At 33.5% G+C, this 22,269-nt stretch overlaps 1 protein-coding gene across 19 annotated transcripts in view; it reads left to right on the plus strand.

Moving 5' to 3' along the window:
* Positions 1-20,616, plus strand: part of PPFIA2 (PTPRF interacting protein alpha 2) — a 461,362-nt gene extending 440,746 nt beyond the window's left edge. For 16 of the 19 annotated variants that reach the window (XM_036018625.1, XM_036018632.1, XM_036018631.1 and 13 more), the window contains 6 exons: positions 1,434-1,531; positions 12,025-12,200; positions 13,085-13,153; positions 16,392-16,551; positions 17,714-17,805; positions 19,811-20,111. In XM_036018625.1, coding sequence (XP_035874518.1) covers positions 1,434-1,531; positions 12,025-12,200; positions 13,085-13,153; positions 16,392-16,551; positions 17,714-17,772 — 562 coding nt within the window. In that variant the 3' untranslated portion in view covers positions 17,773-17,805; positions 19,811-20,111. Of the gene's footprint in view, positions 1-1,433; positions 1,532-12,024; positions 12,201-13,084; positions 13,154-16,391; positions 16,552-17,713; positions 17,806-19,810 lie in introns of all 19 variants that reach the window. The other 3 variants (XM_028532610.2, XM_036018623.1, XM_028532612.2) reach the window with 1 other exon arrangement.
* The last annotated feature ends 1,653 nt before the right edge of the window (positions 20,617-22,269 follow it).

Below are 22,269 nucleotides of genomic sequence, written 5' to 3' on the forward strand. Positions count from 1 at the left end.
TATACTCACATTCTAAAGTACTGAGTATTAGAATTTAAATAAGAATTTGGGGGAACATAATTCAGTCTATAATACCCACTTAATGTGGATTTATTTTCATTTCCTTCTAATTCTGAAATATTTGAGCTTAACATGTCTTTATTAAAAGTACAGGCATTTAACACTTACATGTAACCTGGCCAGTGTGTATGTCTAAATTTGTGTGTATTTCTAAACACCTAAGAAATCACTAATAATCAATGTTCTTTACTCTTGAAGTATAAAGATTTCTTATTACACTCTTCCACATTCTTTATAGCTAATATCACCAAATCTTCTCCTTTCCTCTCTCTGAATGTCTCTGGTTTCTGGGCTTTATTTTCACACTCATGGCAATTATCCTTATGATGACCATTATTTGGGCAGCATTGACCCTTTAATGGATTTCTTTGCCCCCTAGGTTTACCTATTTTCCCCATCTCCTATTTTACTACCAGATTATTCTTCCTTAAAATTGAAATTTTTGTTGCCTTTCCCTTATTAAAATTGCCTAATAATTCTCTCTCAACTGGTTGTATTCCATACTGACACTGAATGCAAAGCTTTCCTTAGTATAACTCCAGTCTCTATATGTAATTTTGTTCCTCCTGACTTCCTAACAAGGATTTCAAACCCAGGCATTGTATCTCAAGGTCACCACACGTTTAAACTTTCATTTTCAATCCATGTTCATGATGCTCTATTTTCTTCAATAACCCTTCGTTTGCACTTGATCCTTAAAGGATCAGTCGTTTTCTGCTCTTCCCAATATCCTTTCCAGAGTTTCAATGTCTATGGATTTGTTCCTTTCACATACTTCTGTATCACTTAGAGCTGCTGGCTATTCATTTTAGTATTTGGCTGTCTATCTTATTGCTTAACTTATTCATGTTGTTGTATTATTGTTCTCATCAGCTTTAAAAGAAAGTATCAGTTCTTTCCTGTCTCCATAATAGTGATTCTTTAAATTATTTTCAAAAGAATAAAATGTTCATTTGTGTGCAGATTATGTCAAAATATCCTAAAGACATTTGGATAAACAACATAATCCATGATATTTTTAAGACTATAATTTTCTCACTTTGCAAATAATGTTTTTCACTCTTTAGAAACACTGTGTGTTTAGTTAAAATAACCATAATTTTATTTTCCACCAATACTAAAGTACTGTGAGCACACAATGCAACATACAGATCACATTTCATAGAAATGTACACTTGTTACCTATATGATCTTATTAACCAATGCACCCCTATACATTTAAATAAATAAAATAAGATAAAGAATTTAAATACAAATATAATTTATTAATCTGTTGGTTTAAAAGGTAGTACAAAGTGTTAACTATCCTTAATCAAAGGATATTCTTCATCTGCTGAGTAAATTTAATGTTTTTTTCTTAAAAAAAAAAACAGAACAAGTTTACAGTATGGAATTATGTGCTTAAAAAGGTTGAATTATGACAGAAAAGAACTGGAAAGAAGACGAGAAGCAAGCCAACATGAAATAAAAGGTAATATTCTTTCATATCAAATGCCTTTTCTCTGGGAATTTTAGCTTTCACTTTTATGAACCTAAAATGTCCTATGTATTACAACAATCATTGAGTAACATAAGTATTTGGATAGCATAGTATCATCATTATTTCTTTTTCATTATTTTTCTGATTAAAACACAAGAAAATGATATAACACTTGTAAGATAAATATCTAATTTGGGGCATATTCTTGATCCTTTAAATTGAAATATATTCCTCTGAACCTATTCATTATACATCTTGTATGTTCTAAAGATGCCTCCATGTAGATATTTTTGTCAAACTTTTAATAGAACATTTTCATTATGATTCAGAGAAATATGGTATATCATTTTTTCCTGACAGTTCATCTTTGTATTAATCATTTGAATTTAGGGGTTACCACTTTCTCATTTTCTTTCTGAAGTATTTTTTTTCAAATTAGATTTTACAATGCTTGGTCTCACCACATGGAATATGTCATGAATAAATAGATATAAAGAAAAAGAATCACCCATTTGGTCCTCCATCAAATATTATATTAGTATTTGGCAGTTGATGGTTATGATGTAGCTCTAAGAAAAAAAACTTACATGATTCAATAAGGCTAAACACAAACAACTTCTCATGGTAAGTAGCTGGGAGTGAGATCATAAATAGCCCGTATTTTCTATAATTGATTCGATGACATTTACAGGAATATTTCTTGACTGTGACTAGGGGATCTCTATTATTATCTGAAGTGTTAATTAACCTTAACCTTAATAAACAGCTTTCTAAAGAGAGGAGACCATGTGAATATCAAGAATGTACTCACATTTAATTTGTTGCTAGGAAACAGCCAACACTGATCTCTAGCCATTTATTGTTCAGGCTCAGGGGATTTCTACAAAGCTTTAAAATCAGGGTATAAATTTTGCTTAAAAACAGATTCATAGAAAGGGATCTGTTTTACAACATGGGGAAAAAAAGATATGTTGCTGTTCTGAAAAAAAAAAAGTTTGGATTAGTGCTGGATTTCCCTTAACACTACAAATAAATGGATGTTATGTATTTGATGACTCTAGCTATAGAGCAGCCACTCCCTAATGGGGTTTACCTCTTTTATTGAGGACCATTTAATCAAGGGGTAGGTCATTCAGTAAGGGGGTGGAATATTCAGGATTTTTCTGAGAAAAGGGTGGAGACTTCTCAGAAGAACGCTATCAACCTTATATGGGCTTTCCACTTCTCACAATACTGGCTCCAGGTGTGTTGCTTACTATGCTAATATATTCAAATGAGCAAATAATAAGGTTAGGGGCTACCAAAATGTGAAATTAGTCAGCATGTGGGGTTGGGCTGGTCTTCTGCCAGTTCTAAACCAAAATCTCTTAGGGGTTAGTCTTACTATCTTTGCAATTGCCCTTGTAGCCTTTATGGTTTGCAACCATTTTGCCACATACCCTACCTCAATATATTTGCAGAAAAAAATGGTGACTATATAATGTCTTAGACTATCTAAAGATAAACTCAACTCTAGAAACAAACAGTTCCTATTCACAAATCTACTTAGTACAAAGAAAACTAGACAGTTTCATTGGGTTTTTATTAGGAAATTATTATCCCATTATTTTTTTAAAAGTTGTATTTAGTTCAAACAGTTGGATAACTGTTGTGAGCTATACAGACCTGCCCAACTGAAGTGCAAGTAATTAATATAACCAAAGTATAATACTAACCAACTTACATTTTATTTGTTGAGATTTTTGTTCCTTAATGGAAAAGCAAATGAAATCTCAGAGGAAGGTGTATACTCTAGGGCTGACCCAGAAAAATCTAGTAAATATATATAATATAAAATTCTCAGATATAGTAAATATCATTAAGGAAATCCTTTGCTTTGCTGAAGACATGGGGAAAGAAACAGCCAAAACTCTGAGGTTGACAGTAACTCTTCCACTTCCAAAAGAAATTCATTCTGCTTTGGCTGAAACAAGAAATAGTAATAAGATTGTGGGAGGTGAACAGTTTGAGTCTTTCCCCACGTGTTCCTCATTAACTAAGTCCAAAGAGAGTTCTTTTTCAATAAGATTATTCAAATCACAATAACAGTTCAGAGAGAAGTGAAGCAGATACAGCTTCCAGATTAATATACATGTATGCTTTACCATCATGGTGAACTGGCAGAGACAAAAAGAGCACAAACTAATGTGAGGAACTTCTACTTCTGACTACAATGGAGTACATTAAATCTTCAACAGGAACAAGTAAAATGCTAGATAAATCAATACACAGCTGTTTCAAGGCAGCAGAAAGCAATAAAACACCTCAGAATTATAAGGTTAAGATCCTGGAAAAAAGCCTGTCTTTCTCTACTGCTTGTTCCTATCTCACAGAGCAGGGGAAAAATGTAGTTGAGAAGTGCCAACACTTCCAGGCCTTGAAGAACCAAGATCCTGGAGAAAAAGGAAATAAATAAGCCTGACACTTTATACAACTGTTGTTTCTACATATTTCAATCATAAATATATATGTGGGCAAAATAAGAAAACCAAGAAAGAAAATAGAAATATGCCCACAGATGAACTTGCATCTTTTTTTTTCAGAAGTAGACTTTCAAACAATTGTGATTAATGTGTTAAGAAAAATAAAAAACAAAATGGAAAAATTTAGTATATTGCTAGAAGCAAATGTTAAGAACTGACCAAATGGAAATGTGCAGAAGCAGAAAGTTTAAAACTGAAATTAAGAATTTGATAAGTGGTTTAATAGTAAGAGAGAAATTTAGTGAAATAAAAGACCCATCATTGAAAACATGTGGCCTGAAACATGAAAAGATACAAAAGAGTGAACAATGTAAAACAGATCATTAGTGAGGAATCTGGTACAGATATCATTGGAATCCCAGAAAGAGACACAAGAGAGAATGAGGAAGAAGCAGTGGAGATCTGGGTCGGGGGAATGAGAACAAGCTGCAGATCCACGATACTCAAAGCATGCATCGCAAGATCAAAAAGAAAAGCGGTGAGTTGGGAACATGTCTAGACACATTGTAAACAGGTGCTGAAAAAAAGACCCAAAAAAGACAAAACAAAACCAAAAAAAGTTAGAATCTGCCAGAGAAAACTCCATATTACTTTCCAAGAAGTAGTAAGAAATATGAGTCCACAACTAAAATAATGCCAGAGGAAAATGAAATGACATCCTTAAATGTTTCTTAAAACTAATTCTTACTTAAAAGTCTATAACTATATATCTATCAACAGTAAAGGCAAAATTAATACAGGTTCATACAAATAAAATCTGAAAAATTACAATACCAGGAAATTCAAGGAGAGAAGGGACATTAGAATGAATTATTCAGGCAAAAAATAATAACTGTACACAATTTTTTAAATGCACACAGTATAAAGAAAATGAAATGGATGTATGGGAAATTTTAATAATGACAATAAAAGTAGTAATGCTGCCTGTGGGGTTTAAATTTCACATGGGAAATAAAATGTTAGACAATTATAATGCAAAATGCAGGAAATCAATGAATGGAATCGAACTGTCTGGAGGTCTGCATTATCTAGGAATGATAAAAGTATTAATTTGCAGCAGATTATAAGTTAAAGATGCATATTACAAGCTTTAAGTGTGACTACTAAAAGAATAATATAAAATGTAAAATTTAAAGCTAACTGAATGGTGGAATAAAATAATTTTTAAAATACATGATTTTTAAAAGGCAAGAAAGGAGAGAAAAGGAACAAAAGACAGGTAAGACAAATTAAAAGATAGTAAATTTAAACTTAATCATCTGAGCAATAATATTAAATGGGAGTAAACTAACTAATCCAATTAAAAAGGTAGATAAAAAATAAAAACAATTATATGATCTTACCAACCATAACTATAAGGGCATAGAAACGTTGGAAGTAAAGGAAATAAAAATTAAGGAATCTGCTTTGATTTTTCTAATATCAGAACATAGACTTTAAAGCAGGAAACATTGCTAAAAATAAATAGGTATTTTATAATAGAAGGGAAAATATGGCAAATTTGTATGTATCTAATACATAGACTTAAAATGTGAAAAGGAAAACAGATCTAAAAATAGAAGTAGATATTTTCAAAATCATAGTGGGAGATACTAAAAACTTAGAAATTGATGAGTAGATAAGTTCATAAAGATACAGGTGATTTGAAAATATGATTAAAAAATTTAAACCTAATTAGCATTTATAGACTTATTATGCCCAACATCTGAAGCAAACATATTCTTTTCCAGGACACATAGACTATTTACCACAATTGATTGAGACATAATATAAATTCCAAAACACACAAAAACATACAGATTTATGTCTTTGTGTGTACATAGTAAAATTAAACTAAAAATCGGAAATCAAAAATTAGAAAATCTTTAAACAGTTGTTAATTAAACAGTCCACTTCTAAACAAACCATGAATCAAAAAAGAAATCACAAAGAGATTGGGAACTATTTTGACTAAATGATTATAAAACTGAGATATCAAAATTTGGAACCTAGACCTAATGCTATGATAGACCTGACTACATTTATTAGAAAATATGTAAACATTAATTACCTAACTATTTATCTTAAGAAGTCATAAAAAACAAATTAAATTCAAGAAGGTAGGAGAAAGGAAATAGTGAAAGTAAGAGAAGTTATTGTATACAAAACCAACAAAAGGAGCAAATGCACACTACCAAAGTTGGTTTCATGAAAACACTAATAAAATTGTCAATCTCCTGCCAAAGTTAAGAAAAAAACATACAAATAACCAGTATAAGAAATAAAAAAGCATGTAGCTACAACTCCTTTGCATATTAAAATGGTTAGAGGATTTTAGGGAATACTTTGTGGCAAAATATTTTAAAAATTATAAATAGGCAAATTTCTAGAAAGGATACATTACTTAAGAGAAAAATTTTCTGCTGGCTGGCGTAGCTCAGTGGATTGAGCGTGGGCTGCAAACCAAAGTGTCGCAGGTTCGATTCCCAGTCAGGGCACATGCCTGGGTTGCAGGCCACGACCCCCAGCAACCACACATTGATGTTTTTCTCTCTCTCTCTTTCTCCCTCCCTTCCCTCTCTTCCCTCTCTAAAAATAAATAAATAAAATCTTTAAAAAAGAGAAAAATGTTAATATAGTAGTTCTATAACTATTGCACAAATATTAAATTTATATTTTAAAAAATCTCATAAAAAATGTCATGTCCAGATGACTTTATTATTGAATTCTTCCAAATATTTAAGGAAAAGAGTAACAGAAATCTTGCATGTATTCTTTCATGGATTAGAAAAAGAGAAAACACTTCCACCTTCATTTTACGGGACCAGCAAAACCTTCACAGCAAAAACTAATAAGGACACTAAAAAGGGGTAATTTCAGACAAACAGATTATAGCAACAAATAAAAAGAATAATACATCCTGGTGAAGATGTATTAAGATCTTTAATTCCAGGAATTTTATGGTTAACATTTGATAACTCCATCAATGTAATTGACCAAATTAACAGCATAAAGAAAAAAGTCAAGATTTCCTCAGATTAAGAGAGCTAATTTATTAAAAATAAACACCTTAGCAAACTAGAAACAGTTTGGATAAAACTGTTAGATAAAACAATTTTTTATCTAATAATGAGTATCTGTTAAAAATATATAAACATAGCCCTGGCCATTTGGTTGGGCATCATCCCACAAAGATCAAGATTGCCAGTTTGGATTCCTGGTCAGGGCACATGCTGGGTTCTCGGTTCTGTTCCGGAATGGGGCATGAGGAAACTGATTGATGTTTCGCTCCCTCTCTTTCTCCCTCCTGTCCCCTCTCTCTAAAAATAAATTTAAAAAAACATACACACCCACACTCACACATAGTATTGAGAGCTTTACCATAACTTTTATTCAAGATTGAACTAGAAGTCCCAATCAGTGCAATAAAAAAAGAAAAGCAAACAGGTAAGTTCTTAAAATTGCATAAAAATGAGAAAAGTCTGGAACACTCCGTACTTCTTCAGGACTATAACATTTGAGGATATTCCAAGAAACATAAATTCCATCAAAAATTCTTTCTGAAAAATAAGGATAAGATTCCTTGACCAAAGAAATGTATTCTTGCAGATATATTTTATATACCACATGTTTAGTCATTTGTATAAAATATATGTATCACCTAGAATAGAATAAATACATATATTTAATTTAATTGTATCTCAAACTATTTTTTGACAATCTCTTAAAACTTTTTATCTATGGTAAATTTTTAGGAATATGCCTATATTTACTTACACACAATAATCTATACTCATACACATGTAATGTAATACATATAATGTAGAACTATGATTATGTAACTTTAGGTATGTTTAAAATTATTAATTCAAATGTAATATTTCTGAGATTTGCATGTGAAGGTGATTCTCATTGTCCTGAAGATTTCATTGGATAAACTCTGTGTAATGATAAAATATTTTCTGATTATGTTCTTTTAGTAGTAAATAGAGCACAAAATTAATTAAATTTGACCATATTATAAAAAAGTTATATAGAGAATCTAAATAATCCAACGATAGGCAGTTTGAATTGCTACATGATTTTAGCAAGATCTATAAGTAAAATGTCAATATAGCTGAAATGAAATGCACTACCAAACCATGAAAAGATATGGAGGGAACTTAATGAATATTACTAGATGAAACAAGCCAATATTAGAAGTCTACATTCTGTGATTCCAACTGTATAGTATTCTGGAGACTGTAAAAAGATCAGTGGTTGCCTGTAGTTAAGGGGGAAAGAGGGATGGACAGACAAAGCACAGGGGATTTTTAGGGCAGGGAAGCTATCCTATGCGATGCTATAATGATGGACCATGCCATTAGACATTTGTCTAAACCCGTAGAATGTACACCACCAAGAGTGAACCCCATTGTGAACTATGGGCTTTGCATCATTGTAAGCTTCTTCAATTGTAACAGATGTCTTACTTTGGTAAGGGATTTTATAGTGGGGGAGGCTGGCCATGTTTGGGGGGCCAGGAGAACATAGGAACTTTTTACTTCCTGCCCAATTTTCCTAGGAACTTAAAAATACTCTGAAAAACAAAGACTACTTTAAAATACCAATAGAAAGCCAAATATATTTCTAGTATATAAGATATTAACAACAAATATAACAGGACAGTCAAACATCAAATAAAAGGAAAGATCTATGAGACTCTTATACACAAAATTAAAACAAGTTGTTGAGGGAAATTTAAGAAAATCTGGAAATGGATCTGTAGATTCAATGCAATCTTAAATAAAACCCAAGTAGATATGAGAGGGGAGATTTAAATTTACTATATCAGGCTTTAAAATGTATATTGAGATTCAAAGGCCAAGAATAGCCAAGACATTCTTGAGGGGAAAAATATAAAATTTAAGTAAAGGATTTAAACTACTGCATGTAAGTATTTTATCATTAACATTTGATAATCTCATCAGTGTAATTGACTAAATTAACCACATAAAGAAAAAATCAAAAATTTTCTCAAATAGATTAAAGTATTATTAAAAATTAATACCTGAGCAAACTAGAAACAGTAATTAAGCTACAGTAAATAAGACAGAACGGTCTTGGTGGAATAAGTAACGGAACAGTGGAGTAGAATCAAAAGCCCAGAGACAGACTCACACTTGCATGAACTCTCACTTCATGACGGGTGGCAGCGTATGAGTGGTCTTTTCAGCTTACAGCGCTGAGTCACTTGGACATTCACCTTCTTTCTAAAGAGCACTGACCCTACCCTCTGCTATACAAACATTAATTCAGACTGGAATATGGATTTAAATATGAAAAATAAAATATAAAATAAAATGAAATAAAATTAAGCTTCTAAAGTTAACATAGAGAAATACCTTCAGATTCTTTTGAAATAAGGAAATATTTCTTATACATAACACAAAAAAATGTTAACCTTAAAAAAAGACAGATAAACTGAAATTCATGAACATTAAGGACAATGGTCACCAAAAGATAAATTTAAAAGAGCAAGAGACAGTTTCAGAGTTGGAAAAGCTATTTGCAGTACATCTCTAACCAAAGAATTATGTATTGAATGTCTATAGAACTCTAATAAATGAATAAGAAAAAAAATGGACTTTTAAAAAATGGGTAAAAGACACTTAAGAGAACTTCATAAAAGAGGATTTCCAAATGGCCAAAACAATATATACAAAAAATAGTTAACAAGTAGATATCAGGGAGTTATAGATCAAAGCTACAGTGAGGTATCACATGTACAGTTTGCCAGGGCTGCTGTAACAAAGAACCACACACAGGGAGGCTTGGACAGCAGAAATGTATTGCCGTAGTTCTGCAGGCTAGATTAAGGTGTCTGCAGGGTTGGTTTCTTTGGACAGGGCTGTGAACAAGATTCATTTCCATGCCTCTCCGCCACCTTCTAGGGGTTTGCTGGCAATCTGGGTGTCCCTTCACTTGTAGAAGCATCAGCCTTATCTTTAACTTCATCTTCACATGGTGCTCTCCTTGTGCATATATTTTATTTCCAAATATCCCCCTTTAAGAAGGAAACCAGTCGTATTGAATTAAGACCCTTTTTAATAATCTCATTTTAATTTGATTGCTCCTATAAAGACCATATCTCCAAAAAAAATTACATTCCAAAACACTGAGGATTAGGACTTCAATGTATAGACTTTGGGGGGATACAGTTCAACCCCTAATGACACAAACTTTACTATAATGGCTAAAAATAAGCAAGTAAAACAAAACAAAGCAAATGAAAAGTATAAAATATTGGTAAAGATGCAGACTTTCATACACTGCTTCCAGGCCTTAAATTGTGAGAGTGGAATTTACTTAGCAATATCTGCTCCTTTTAAATGTATGTATAAAAATGACTCACCAATTTTATTTCTTATTATTTACTCAACAGCAGTAATATAAGAAAATAGACATGTAAGAATATTCAAAGCAGCATTGTCCTTAGTAACTCACAGTAGACTCCACCCAAATGCCCATGAATACAATGACTAAATTGTGGCATAATCCTACAATGGAATATGAAATAGCAATGAAAATGAACAAGCTACTGCTATTTGCCATAGCATGAATGAATCTTATATTGAGTGAAAGACACAGGCACAGAAGTGCATATTGCATTATTTTACTTATCAAAACCTAAAATAAAAAATCAAGCAAAACTAATTTGTGGAGAGAATAGTCGGTATATTGGTCGTACCAACTATTGCTACAGTGAGGATAGAGACCAAGAAAGGACAGGAGGGGCCCTCTTGGGGTGGGGCAGCACTTGACTGCTCTAACATCATACATCAGAAAACCTCACTTGGTTAAAGTGAATGCATTAGGACAAATTAGTATTGCTTTTGAAAAGCAGTATGTAAATACACTTCTTCACCTCCCCCCCAAATACTACCTTGTTTCTTACAGATAAATGGGAGAAAATAAACAGTTGTAGTTGAGGAATAACTCCCAAAATATTTACACTTTTTCTGGAAAAGATGCCAATTTTATTTAGCAAAAATAACAGAAAAATTTACTTTTACTGTAATTATAAATTATGAGTTTCATTTCTCTTTCTATGGGGTTATAAAAATGTTTCCATATTTTTCTTATTTCCCCTTGAGTTCCTTAAAATTCTTTCTTTACTATGGAACGTTCTGAGCTATTTCACTTGTTGTTATGTAGCCTTCTGTCAACTAATAACAGGAAAAAGTGGGGAAAATAATAAAATATACTTTGATATGTTCTCATCTAATAAAAGCATTATGATATTTTTCTCTAAAGGTTTTATTTCCAGAAAGTAAAATCTAATTAATATGTTTTATACCTCAATAAAATACTGCTTTTCAGGCTAATCAGAAAATCAGCTTGTGATTTGACTGAGTGCTTGAATTTTGCATTAGTGTGAGATTTAAAAGAATGAATTTCCAAAATAGTAGAGAAATATCAAACTATTCAATCCTTGTTTTATCTTACTGTTCTGATCTCTGGTTTATCACTTCATATGAAAAAAAAAAGCCTCTTCTAATCTATATGAAACATTTAAATAGTGGTTAAAAAACACTGATGAAGACCCTTTCTAGATTCTCCTTTTGCTTTCTTTACAGAAGCTGTGTATCAAGAAATATCCCCATCTGGTGGTCAAAATATCAAACTTCAGACAGATCCCCAGAGCTTTTAAATGAAAACAAGAAACACTTTGAGACATTGTGTTTCACGTGATGGGACCGCTCTCATTTAGGTGATAACAAACACCTTAAAATGACAACTGTATTTTCCAGGCCAAAAGTAGAATAGGTTAGTTATTAGGACAGTAAATACTTGTCACATAAGGGCCCAGGTGCATTAGGGAGTGGATAAAGAAATTGGCATAAATGCTGACCTGGCCAGATGCCTGTGGCCCCTTTCAACAGGTAGTTTTGTTTACTATGCAAAACACTGCAGCCTAAAATGATGCACCTCTTTTCCTAGATGTGTTGGTGTGGAGCAATGATCGAGTTATTCGCTGGATCCAAGCGATTGGACTTCGAGAATATGCAAATAATATTCTTGAGAGTGGCGTGCATGGCTCACTCATAGCCCTGGATGAGAACTTTGACTACAGCAGCTTAGCTTTATTACTGCAGATTCCAACACAGAACACCCAGGCAAGCCCCTCTGTGCTGCAGTTGCACTGTGTCCTAATTTATATAATGATGAGCTAAACTTTCAGGGGGGAAAATTTGGCTGTGTATTAATAATTCCTAATGAGAGTTAGCCCAACCTTTGAAATATGTCATTGGGGCTATAATTTCAAGCTACTGAATTTCTAGCCAAAACAAAATCATAAAATTAAGAAGGAAGGGATTTAGAGGTTATGTGGTCCAACCAACCTCAGGGAATGCCAGATTCCCTGAGACAAAATCTCCGACAGATGGTCTTCAGTTTCTGTCTCTGTGAGAGGCAGTCATTTCTATTTATGTATCTGAATTATACAGACACTTAGCATTGGGTATGCATGCCATTGATTCCCACATCTGGATAATTATTCGAATCACCAGAGTTCCTTAAAATTTTTAAATAAAATCTGCAAACTGTATCGCAGGCCTAAGAAATCAGATATCCAGAGACAGAGCACAAGAATCCTAATTCTCTAAAGTTTCCCCAAATGCTAATCATTGATCAAGTTTGAGAACTATATGCATAGACTTATTCAAAATTTGGCCATCTAACTTCACTGTATATTTTGTTTTTGTGTTTCAAATTTTATAGAAAATGTTCAGTTTGAACAAAGTAGCAAAGAGAGGTCAAAGCCCCCAGACCTCAGACATTTATGTGAGGTTATTTCTCTGCTGTTCACAGATGAAAGAAATTTGCCCTACCTTTTATTTATAGGATACATTTACAATGGCTTGTAGATATGGAAGACTAAAAACTTAAGACACCGTAAATAAAACAGGGTTTGTAATGCTTTCTCAGATAAATACAATCTCTCTTTTCTTTTCAAGAAGATGTGTTTGCAGTGCTGGTAACTGTTATTTGATGTCAACAGGCAAGGCAGATTCTTGAAAGGGAGTACAATAACCTCCTGGCTCTGGGGACGGAGCGGCGACTGGACGAAGTGAGTCCTGCTCTATCACTCACAGGGATCTTGAGAGGACAAGCAAAATGGCTTCAAGGAATAGGACTCAAAAATTAATCAGATGCTTGCTTTACGGATACAATCTAGAATCCAGTATTGTTCCTAAATATTACATTTTATTACTCATTTTAGTTTTGAAAGAGCTTCATGAATTCATAAATATTATCACATCGGCAGTTAGAAATGCTAAGAAGTAATTTCAAAATAGAACTTTTTTACATGAACTGTGAATGGAAAATAATGTCGACAGTGTTTTCTTCAGTTATTAGTAATAACACGAATCCTAATAAATTCAGCTTTTTAATAAGAACTTATTATTTCTTAAATATCAGTATATCTTCACAGGAAGTTTTATGATATTAAAATGAAGATGAAAAACTTGCTTTCAGTAAATGGGAAGCTTTTTATTATTTTATATAGAATTATTGAGTCTTCCTTACAAACATATGAATGACATTTAGCAATTTTAGGATTTGAGGGCTATATTGAACATAAGAATCATATATACAAGTGAAAATGATTTGGAAAATAATGAACAGGTTAGTAGCATCCTGAGAGGAAGAAACCAGAGGCCCATGAGTAAACTCTGCATTTACAAACAGTGTGGGCTTTAATAGTCCTTCTGAGTTTTTACAGGGTCTTCCTGGAAGCAGGGAGAGGAAACCTAAGTATGAAAAGATGCATAATTTTGTGTTGCAAAATGCAGCTGTTTCTTGGCTATAAAGAAAAGCTGATTAAAATAGTCTTGTGAATGAACCCAGGAAATACTAAAATGAGGCAATAATTCCACATTCAAATGGGCAGGGCAGATGATCTTGGTTTTATAAATCCTAAGCTGTCCTTTGTGGAGGAAGTTATAACAGATAAACTCTACAGAGTTGACCTCTCCTAATTTCCTTAAAATTCATCTTCCTGTGCAGTCAGGGTAGTGAGAAATATTTTTAAGAACCAGTTAATAGTTAACTGATTTCAATTTTATGTTTGATAATCTTTTTAATGTTTCTTCTTAATTGTTGAATCAAAGTCTACATATACCCATACAGACATTTAAATACAATAGTCACCTTGCTTAAAAGTTGCAAAGAAGAATTTTAATGAAAAACTTTAAAGATCTGTGTATTTCTGCATTCTAAAATGCAGATTGACCTGAAGGAGCTGTCTGGGTTGAGACATAAGCCTATGTAATTTGTGGTGTTGCTTCATGAAAGAAATGAGCAGAAAGTTCTAAAAAGGATGTGGCTATTCACCTTTAAAATATGCAACTTCTATTTCTTACTATTAAAAACACAGGAAATGGCCCTGGCTGGTTTGGGTTGAGTGGTGGCTCAGTGGATTGAGTGCTGGCGTGCGAACCAGGGCCACTGGTTCAATTCCTAGTCAGGGCAAATGTCCGGGTTGCAGGACAGGTCCCCAGTAAGGGGCACATGAGAGGCAACCACACACTGATGTTTCCCTCTCTTTCTCCCTTCTCCTCTCTAAAAATAAATAAATAAAATTTAAAAAACACAGGAAATGATTTTATCATTTAAACCCTCTATTCTATTTTGTCTCAGTTCTTTGTTTTTGTTTTTTTGAGTGGAAACAAAAATAAGTATAAACAACTTGCCCAGAACCAGAGTTGTTTCTGGGGTGGATCACATTCAGATGCCACCAAAATAATTTGAGAACTCATATGCTTCTATAGACTTTGACCTCAATAAGAGGCTATATTCTAGCCTCATCTCATGGAAACCTTTTCCCGTGATATTGCTGCTTTATAGTTTCCATTAACTTTCTGCAGTAACTCTAAGTTGAATGAGCAGATGTAAAGAATCATGATTTTAGTTCTTAAATTCCTGGCTTATTCTTGAGCCCTTAATGCATACATTATAAAAGTTGTATATTCTTACAATGTAATGTAACAATATATAGAACTGAAGAATATTTAATTTATGCAACAACTTCTCTAAGATCCAAGAAGTCAGGGAGCCCACACCTGTGAAATTTTGCTGCTTCTGTGCATAAACAAACATTTGGAGATCTAGGCAATGTAAAACCCAACAGTTGAGGAATAGCAGACATTTCTTAAGCTATAAAGTGTCTGCCAAGTCAGAACAAAATTTAGATATTGATGATAAGAATTATAAGAGAATATAGGCCCTGGCTGGTGTGGCTCAGTGGATTGAGCACCAGCCTGTGAACCAAAGAATTACAAGAGAATATAATCACATACATTATTTTATTTTTCCCTGAGTGACCTTGTGTGTTATTCAATTAAATTCGCAATCTATGATGAAGAGTCCCTTAGAGTGTTCCTTATTTATGACAGTAACAAATTTGCACTGAATATCAATAATTCTGTATGCTAAGATGAAGCCACCTGAGTTAGTAAGGAGAACCACACAAACACAGGGCATAGACAGTCCTTCCCTGGATGGGAGATTTAGTAATATAAAAAGGTAAGATATATGTAGAATGATAAATATTTTCCTTAGAATCAGATGCAAAGAATATTAGTTGAATACTAAATTGCATATTGCTGGTTATCAATGTGATTGATTATCAAAATAATTGCATGTGTGTAGGAATTTTGTGTATGTACAGAGTGGGAAAAATTTTATCATTAATATGTAATAGAATCAAGCAGCCAGAGTTACTTTATGTGTTTAATGGCATCTCAAGAGCACCTGTATTCACTAAAAATATAGTCCCCAGGTTGTACACATTTTTCAACAAATTAAAAATAATTCTGTATCAACTAAAATCTAGCATGTGACAAATTGAGTTTCTTACACAGACTATAGAGGTTATAGTAGCCCACGTGAGCCAGACTATATGAAAAATAGGTTCCTTACAGCATATATCTTTTGGACACATAAAAGCAAAACTCATGAATGGTTATCTGAGTGTATGAGCCAATATTTATTCCACTAAGTGTATCATCTTATACCATAAGACCAATTTCTATGTAGTTCAGTGGAACATCCTCAGTATACACTTTTTAGAAAAAAGTTGGAGTTTTATTTTACGTTTCCAAAGATGTTACTATACAAGATGACAAACCTTAGGTTTGATATCATATGAAAACTTTTTTAGTAAAAACACTTGTTTCAAATTTCCTGCATTTTCATTTTGTAATCAATAGGCCTCTCAAAATAAAGCATAATATTCTATATGTATACTTGACAGGCTGAACGTAAATAAACAATGTCACATGTTTTTAACTCTGTACCGGCAGAGTGATGACAAGAACTTCAGGCGTGGGTCGACCTGGAGGCGGCAGTTTCCTGCCCGTGAGGTGCACGGGATCAGCATGATGCCTGGGTCCTCGGAAACACTGCCAGCCGGATTTAGGTTAACCACCACATCTGGGCAGTCGAGGAAAATGACAACGGATGGTACAGAAGTTTTGCATTTCTGCTTATGAAGTGAAAAGCTTGTTTAGCAAATGCTAGCATCTTCTCTGACCTTGCATAGCTTTTTGGAATTGTCTTCTTGAGTTGGTTTGCTCTGCTTGAAGTTTACTTTGCTTTCATCAGACCATACTCTTTTGTGAGCAGCTGATGCATGAATTCATGGCCCTTTATCCACATTTTAAAGGTGATTTATAATACTCTAAAAAGGACAGTTTTGGCTAATGTCCACATCTAGGAACAATGATAAACACCTGCATGCTTTGTGTTTCTTTACTCTTCTATACCTAAGTAAATATTCGTTTAGTTAGATGTAGTAAATGGAAGTGAACTCCACTCTCATCCCACATGTTTGACTATTTCAAGGTCTATACTTCATCTTAGAAACCCAGACTCATCAGAAATCTCCAGCTTTGAGCAAGGTAGTAGGCCTTAAATAAACAAGCACAACCATGAGAAGAGAATTAAACAAACACAAAACCAACAGTAATTTCCCAATGAGCATTTCCTTCTGTGGACATTAGATTTCTGCTATATACTTCACAAAGAAACCAGCCACTCTGGAGGAGAGACAGTTAGACTTGGTAGTCACAGAGCTATTTCTGTTTGGTAAGCATTTAAAAAACGAACAGCCCACTCTCTTTATTAAGACAATCACCTAGAATCATTCTTTTTAAGTTTACAGTTATCATGGCCCTTATAATTCATTCTGATATAAACTGTGTTCTTTGATTTACATTTCTTCTAACTTGTTAATATTATAGGACATGCTAGCAAAATTTATGAGGAATTTAACATGATTGAAATTAGTGCAGAAGCTCTTCAATACTCGGAGGGGAAAACATCCACCCTAATAAATTCTCCAACAGCAATCTTTGCTTGAAACACAGAAGTACCCTGGGGAGCTGCTCTTGCTACAGGTTTCATCTAAGGAGGATACACAGCTCCGAAGCTCCGTGAAATCACTTTGGAGTAAATTTTCATTAGTAACTTGGTCTAGAGAAGAGGGATAGGAGTGACTTATACCTGAAAGAAAGAACACCTAAGATGCTCAGGATCCCATTATGCAGGGAACATAAATCCTTCTCATCTGAAATTTTGTACTCCATCATCCAAATCCCTCTAAAGCCCTTTTCTCCGTTTGCAGTTGCTTCTTCCAGGCTGCAGAGGTTAGACAACTCCACTGTTCGCACATATTCATGTTGACCAGCCACTCAAAGGAGGCAGCACTGACTTGCTGTGAGTAGTTTTCCTTGGCTGACAAAAAAACAAATGCCCACAAAAACGAAACCTGCATAGACTACTAAATATACACCATAGTCTTTGGTATGGCCTAGCAGCACAGAAGGGAGGTAACCCCTTTGTCTTCCTGGAGGGTGGAAAGGCACCTTTACATTTTAACTCTCACTCTAGGATTTCTATCACCGTCTGTCTGCTGCTGTTGAAGGCCTGTCTGCTGGAGGCCTGGCACCACCTTAGCGCCTATCAGTGGGTTGCTGCCACACTCTCCTACTTTTTAGTACACTTTATACTGATGTACATGGCAATATTTACTGATGAGAGTTTGGCCATTACAGAACAAGACACTTTGAAGTGATTATTTTATATAGGGGAAGCTGAAATAAACAGTGATTTTCAGAGTCAAACAGTGGCAAAGATGGAAAAAAGATTTGCAGATGATTTTATTTTTTAAAAAAGGATAACTGGAAATTTTGAACTTTTAATATGTGGCTTTTCATCAATATGATTTATATTTGTTGAAAATAAATATGACTTTTAAGTACCTTGGGCTTACAGCATGGGAACAAAGTTAAATTACTCTGCAGGAATGACAGACAGGGCAACAGAAAACCTTGATACATAACCATAAGATGCCAGACATTTTTCTTCTATGGAAATGTTAGTTGACGGAATTCCAAATCCATACCAAAATGGAGTTTTATTGGCAGTCTTAGTAAAACTGTGGTTTCCTAGGTTATAAATGTCAAGTGCTCATACAACATTTTTTTAACCTAAAACCATGCTTTACCAAAATACCATCTACAATGAATATTTTGGAAACATACTTTATAGGGCAATAATTAGAACAAAATGTGTGTGCAGAGAAGGAAAGAGGAAGCAGTTATAGGCAGAGGAACAGCTCATCTTGTGCTGTTTATTCATTGCCTTGAACTAAAAGCACCACAGTTTATTGTTGGTCTCTGGGGCCTAGTATGGGAGCTGGTACACTGCCTTCCTTAGGTCGCTGTTTGAATGTTTGAAGCTGCTGATGATGAAACAAAAAGCCTTCAGATAAGATATTTAATTTTGGAATATAAAACCCTAACATTAAAATTTTAATTATGGCATGCAATTTGGCATCTAATTAGGCATGATCTAAAGTACAAAATAATTTGGCTAATTTGGCTAAACAAAAGGCTTTCCAAAATGCTCTTTCTGTAATGCTTCTTCACATAATATGATAATTTTCCAGAAATGAATACTTCACTATCTTATAAATGACTATTTAATACATTGAGTAGTATTTGCTTCTAAGCTCTTGACTGATAGGTAGAATAACTTTAACTATTTGCAATCTGTATTTTGTGCATGGCATTCAAGATTATACTTCCAGTTTTTACCATTAGATAGGAGAAAGGTATTTATTTACATTAAGTTAACCTAAGACAACCAATTTTTATTTTGATGAAACATTAGCACTTCTGTTTTTAAACTAAGAACAAATTTATTATTTATTTTGTGTCAGGAAAAGTAATTGTGAACTTTTCCTAAATATATTTTTATAAAAAGATATCAATGATGCCTCATCACTGACCCAGATTCTTTAAATAAGTTACTTATTATCATTATGTTTTGTTGCAATTAAAATATCTTTATATGAGCTCTAAGATATGAGCCAGAATATAAATATATTTCATAGGTCAACTACACCCAATTTATTGATGACCAAGCCATAAATTTCTCAGAACTGCTAATATTTTGTGTTAACACCTTTTTGAAAATATTACTGCCATCTTCCCACAGAATTGAGGAAATATTATTTATTGACATTGCCTGCACAAAATTGGAGAAGAGCAAATGTTCATTACACACAGCTGTTGGTTACATCCTAGATGGTATCCTGCTCATTACCTCTCAGGACAGAAGGAGGCAGGCTGCATGCAGGGACACCAAGGGGAGCAGGGGGTGGGCTTCCCAGCCTGGGGCCTCACGGTAAACTGATGCTGTCCATTGAATATTCTAGATGTCGTCTTTTCAGTCTACCCTACCTAAAGTGCACTACCACCTGTGAAGATGAGCAGCGAACACCTTTGTGAAGACTGAAGGCTAAGAAAATAACCACAAGTAATGGTTTATTAAATTGAAAATGTGATTTTGGGGGAAGTCACATATTAAGTTTGATTAGTTTATGACAATTGTAAGAAAATGCTTAAGTCATTTGAATAATAAACATCATCCACATCATAAATTCTGTACAAGAGATGCTTTTATGAAATGGAGCCACTTGTTTTTCATGTTTTATTGTAATATACTAGGCATTTATGTATTACTGTGTATGTATTTCTTTTTAAATGTGTAAGTCTTATGTAAATGGATATAAATATGATTTTTTAAAAAATAAAATATATGGTTCATGGAGTCTCGAGTACAAACATTTGACAATACCCTATACTGTTTGTATTTTACCATTCCACCATTTTTACAGTTTTTGAATTATAACAGTCAAGCCGACGTTTCCTGGAAGCATGTTTCATGCCTCCACGCTTCACCTTCAAGTCTGTCAATACTTAAAGCTGAAAACCTGCCTCTGATCATGTAAAAAAGAATGATTTAACCTGGAACTGGAGCCAAAAATAGACCTTTAAAGGCAATCAGGGATGTCCTCTATCCTTAGAAATAGCACTGTGATGGCTCGATCTCCTTTTCAATAGAAAACAAAGCCAAACTGTTTACAAGAGTCAAAACAATTATTTAAAAAAAAATTTATAAAGAGAAAACCATTATCTTCTCTTGTTACCTGTGGACCAATAAAAATTTTTCCTTTACTAAGAACCACATGCTCATTCAAATGATCTAGAACCGCCAGCCAGCCAGCACTGTGCAGTGCATGTGCCACTGCAGAGACTGAGCTCATTTCCACTGGAAGAAAACAAACCCAAACCCCTCCCTTTTGTCCGTGTAACAGGGCAGCAGCCGGACTCATGTCTAATATTATAAGCTTTTAGCCAAGATAGCCTTGTTTTGACTTCCCTGAAGTCAATCTTATCAGAGGAAATAAACGAGAGACAGAATGATTAACATATATAGTGTATAAAGTATAGAAGAGTAATCTCTTCCCTGTGGCTTTATTTGGTGGTGTTACTGTTGTTTATTCTTTGTTTATATGGGAGATTTCAAAGTAAAACCTATTTAAAAATACATTTATCTAACTGCTGATTTTCTGCTGTTTGACCTTATGATGCGCAAGACCTGTCATTAGTAATTTCATTTTTGTATTTAATTTGCTATGTTTGCACGTACATTACATTTGTTTTGATGTCTATTTTTGTTTAAGCAGATTCAATCAAAAGGTAATGGTAACAGATCCCTCTCCACTGTCAATAAAAAAAAAAAGAGAATACTTCCAGTTCTTTGTTTAAGCTTTGTTTTCTGGTCACATAAAGTTTAACAACCGACTCAAAATTGTTTTTAGGGACTCTCTTCAAAAGTGAGCTGGCCACAAGAGGGAGCCCTAAACCTGCTAATAAGAGTGATTTTATATTTTCTGGAACAGCCTGGACAGAAACAATGGGAAAGAGCTTTTGAAGCTCATCTGAACACGGGAATGTTGACTTACAAATATGAAATATAATTAGAAACTATGATATTACAATATAAACTAGATTTGTATCTACTCTTACAAAAGAGAGTTCACCAGCAAGAAATATTAATCATTTATAATACACTCAAATATATCGGAACAAAAAAGATCCAGTTACTTGTTTCAAAAAAGCATAAAGTACTCTTTAATGTACAGGATAGTGTCTGTCAGATCCTAAAATCCATTTAATGACCATCTAGCCACATTATGAATGTTCACATTTTTAATGATTGAAACCTTTACAAATACAATTTTATATGAATTGAGCTGCTTTTTAAATATAAAACAGGTCTTGATTATATATACCCAATATATTTTCTTGAGCAAAATAACCCAATTGAAAGAACACTCTATAGATTTTAAAAGAAAATATTTATATTTTAATTTTTCCAATGCCTTACAGTAAAAGAAAAAATTATGGAAATACGAAAGAAGATCATAGAGAATTTATTTCAGCACATTTAAATGTGATTGAATTTTTAGTAACATTACATTGTTATTTTTAAAGATACATTTCATTTGGACAATTTTAGGAACTAGGTAGAAAAGTGTTTTATGATAAAAATATTAAAATAGAAAATTTATTTTTCCTTCCAAAATTTAAACAATCTGATGACTTGTCTCTCTTGCGCCACATTTATTAATATGAAAATAACATTACTTTCTCTGACCCTGCAAAGGAGATCAATTTCCTCAATCAGATACAAGAAAAAGCCACTTTCCCAGTTTTGCACATTGTTTTCCTCCCACTCAAGTGGAAAATAGCTCAAGCTGCTTAGTGAAGTGTCCCCTGTAGATGTGACCCAGGAATAACATGCAGGAGGACCAAAGATGCACCTTCA

This window comes from Phyllostomus discolor, chromosome 2, assembly GCF_004126475.2.
Source record: "Phyllostomus discolor isolate MPI-MPIP mPhyDis1 chromosome 2, mPhyDis1.pri.v3, whole genome shotgun sequence".
Lineage (NCBI taxonomy): Eukaryota > Metazoa > Chordata > Mammalia > Chiroptera > Phyllostomidae > Phyllostomus > Phyllostomus discolor.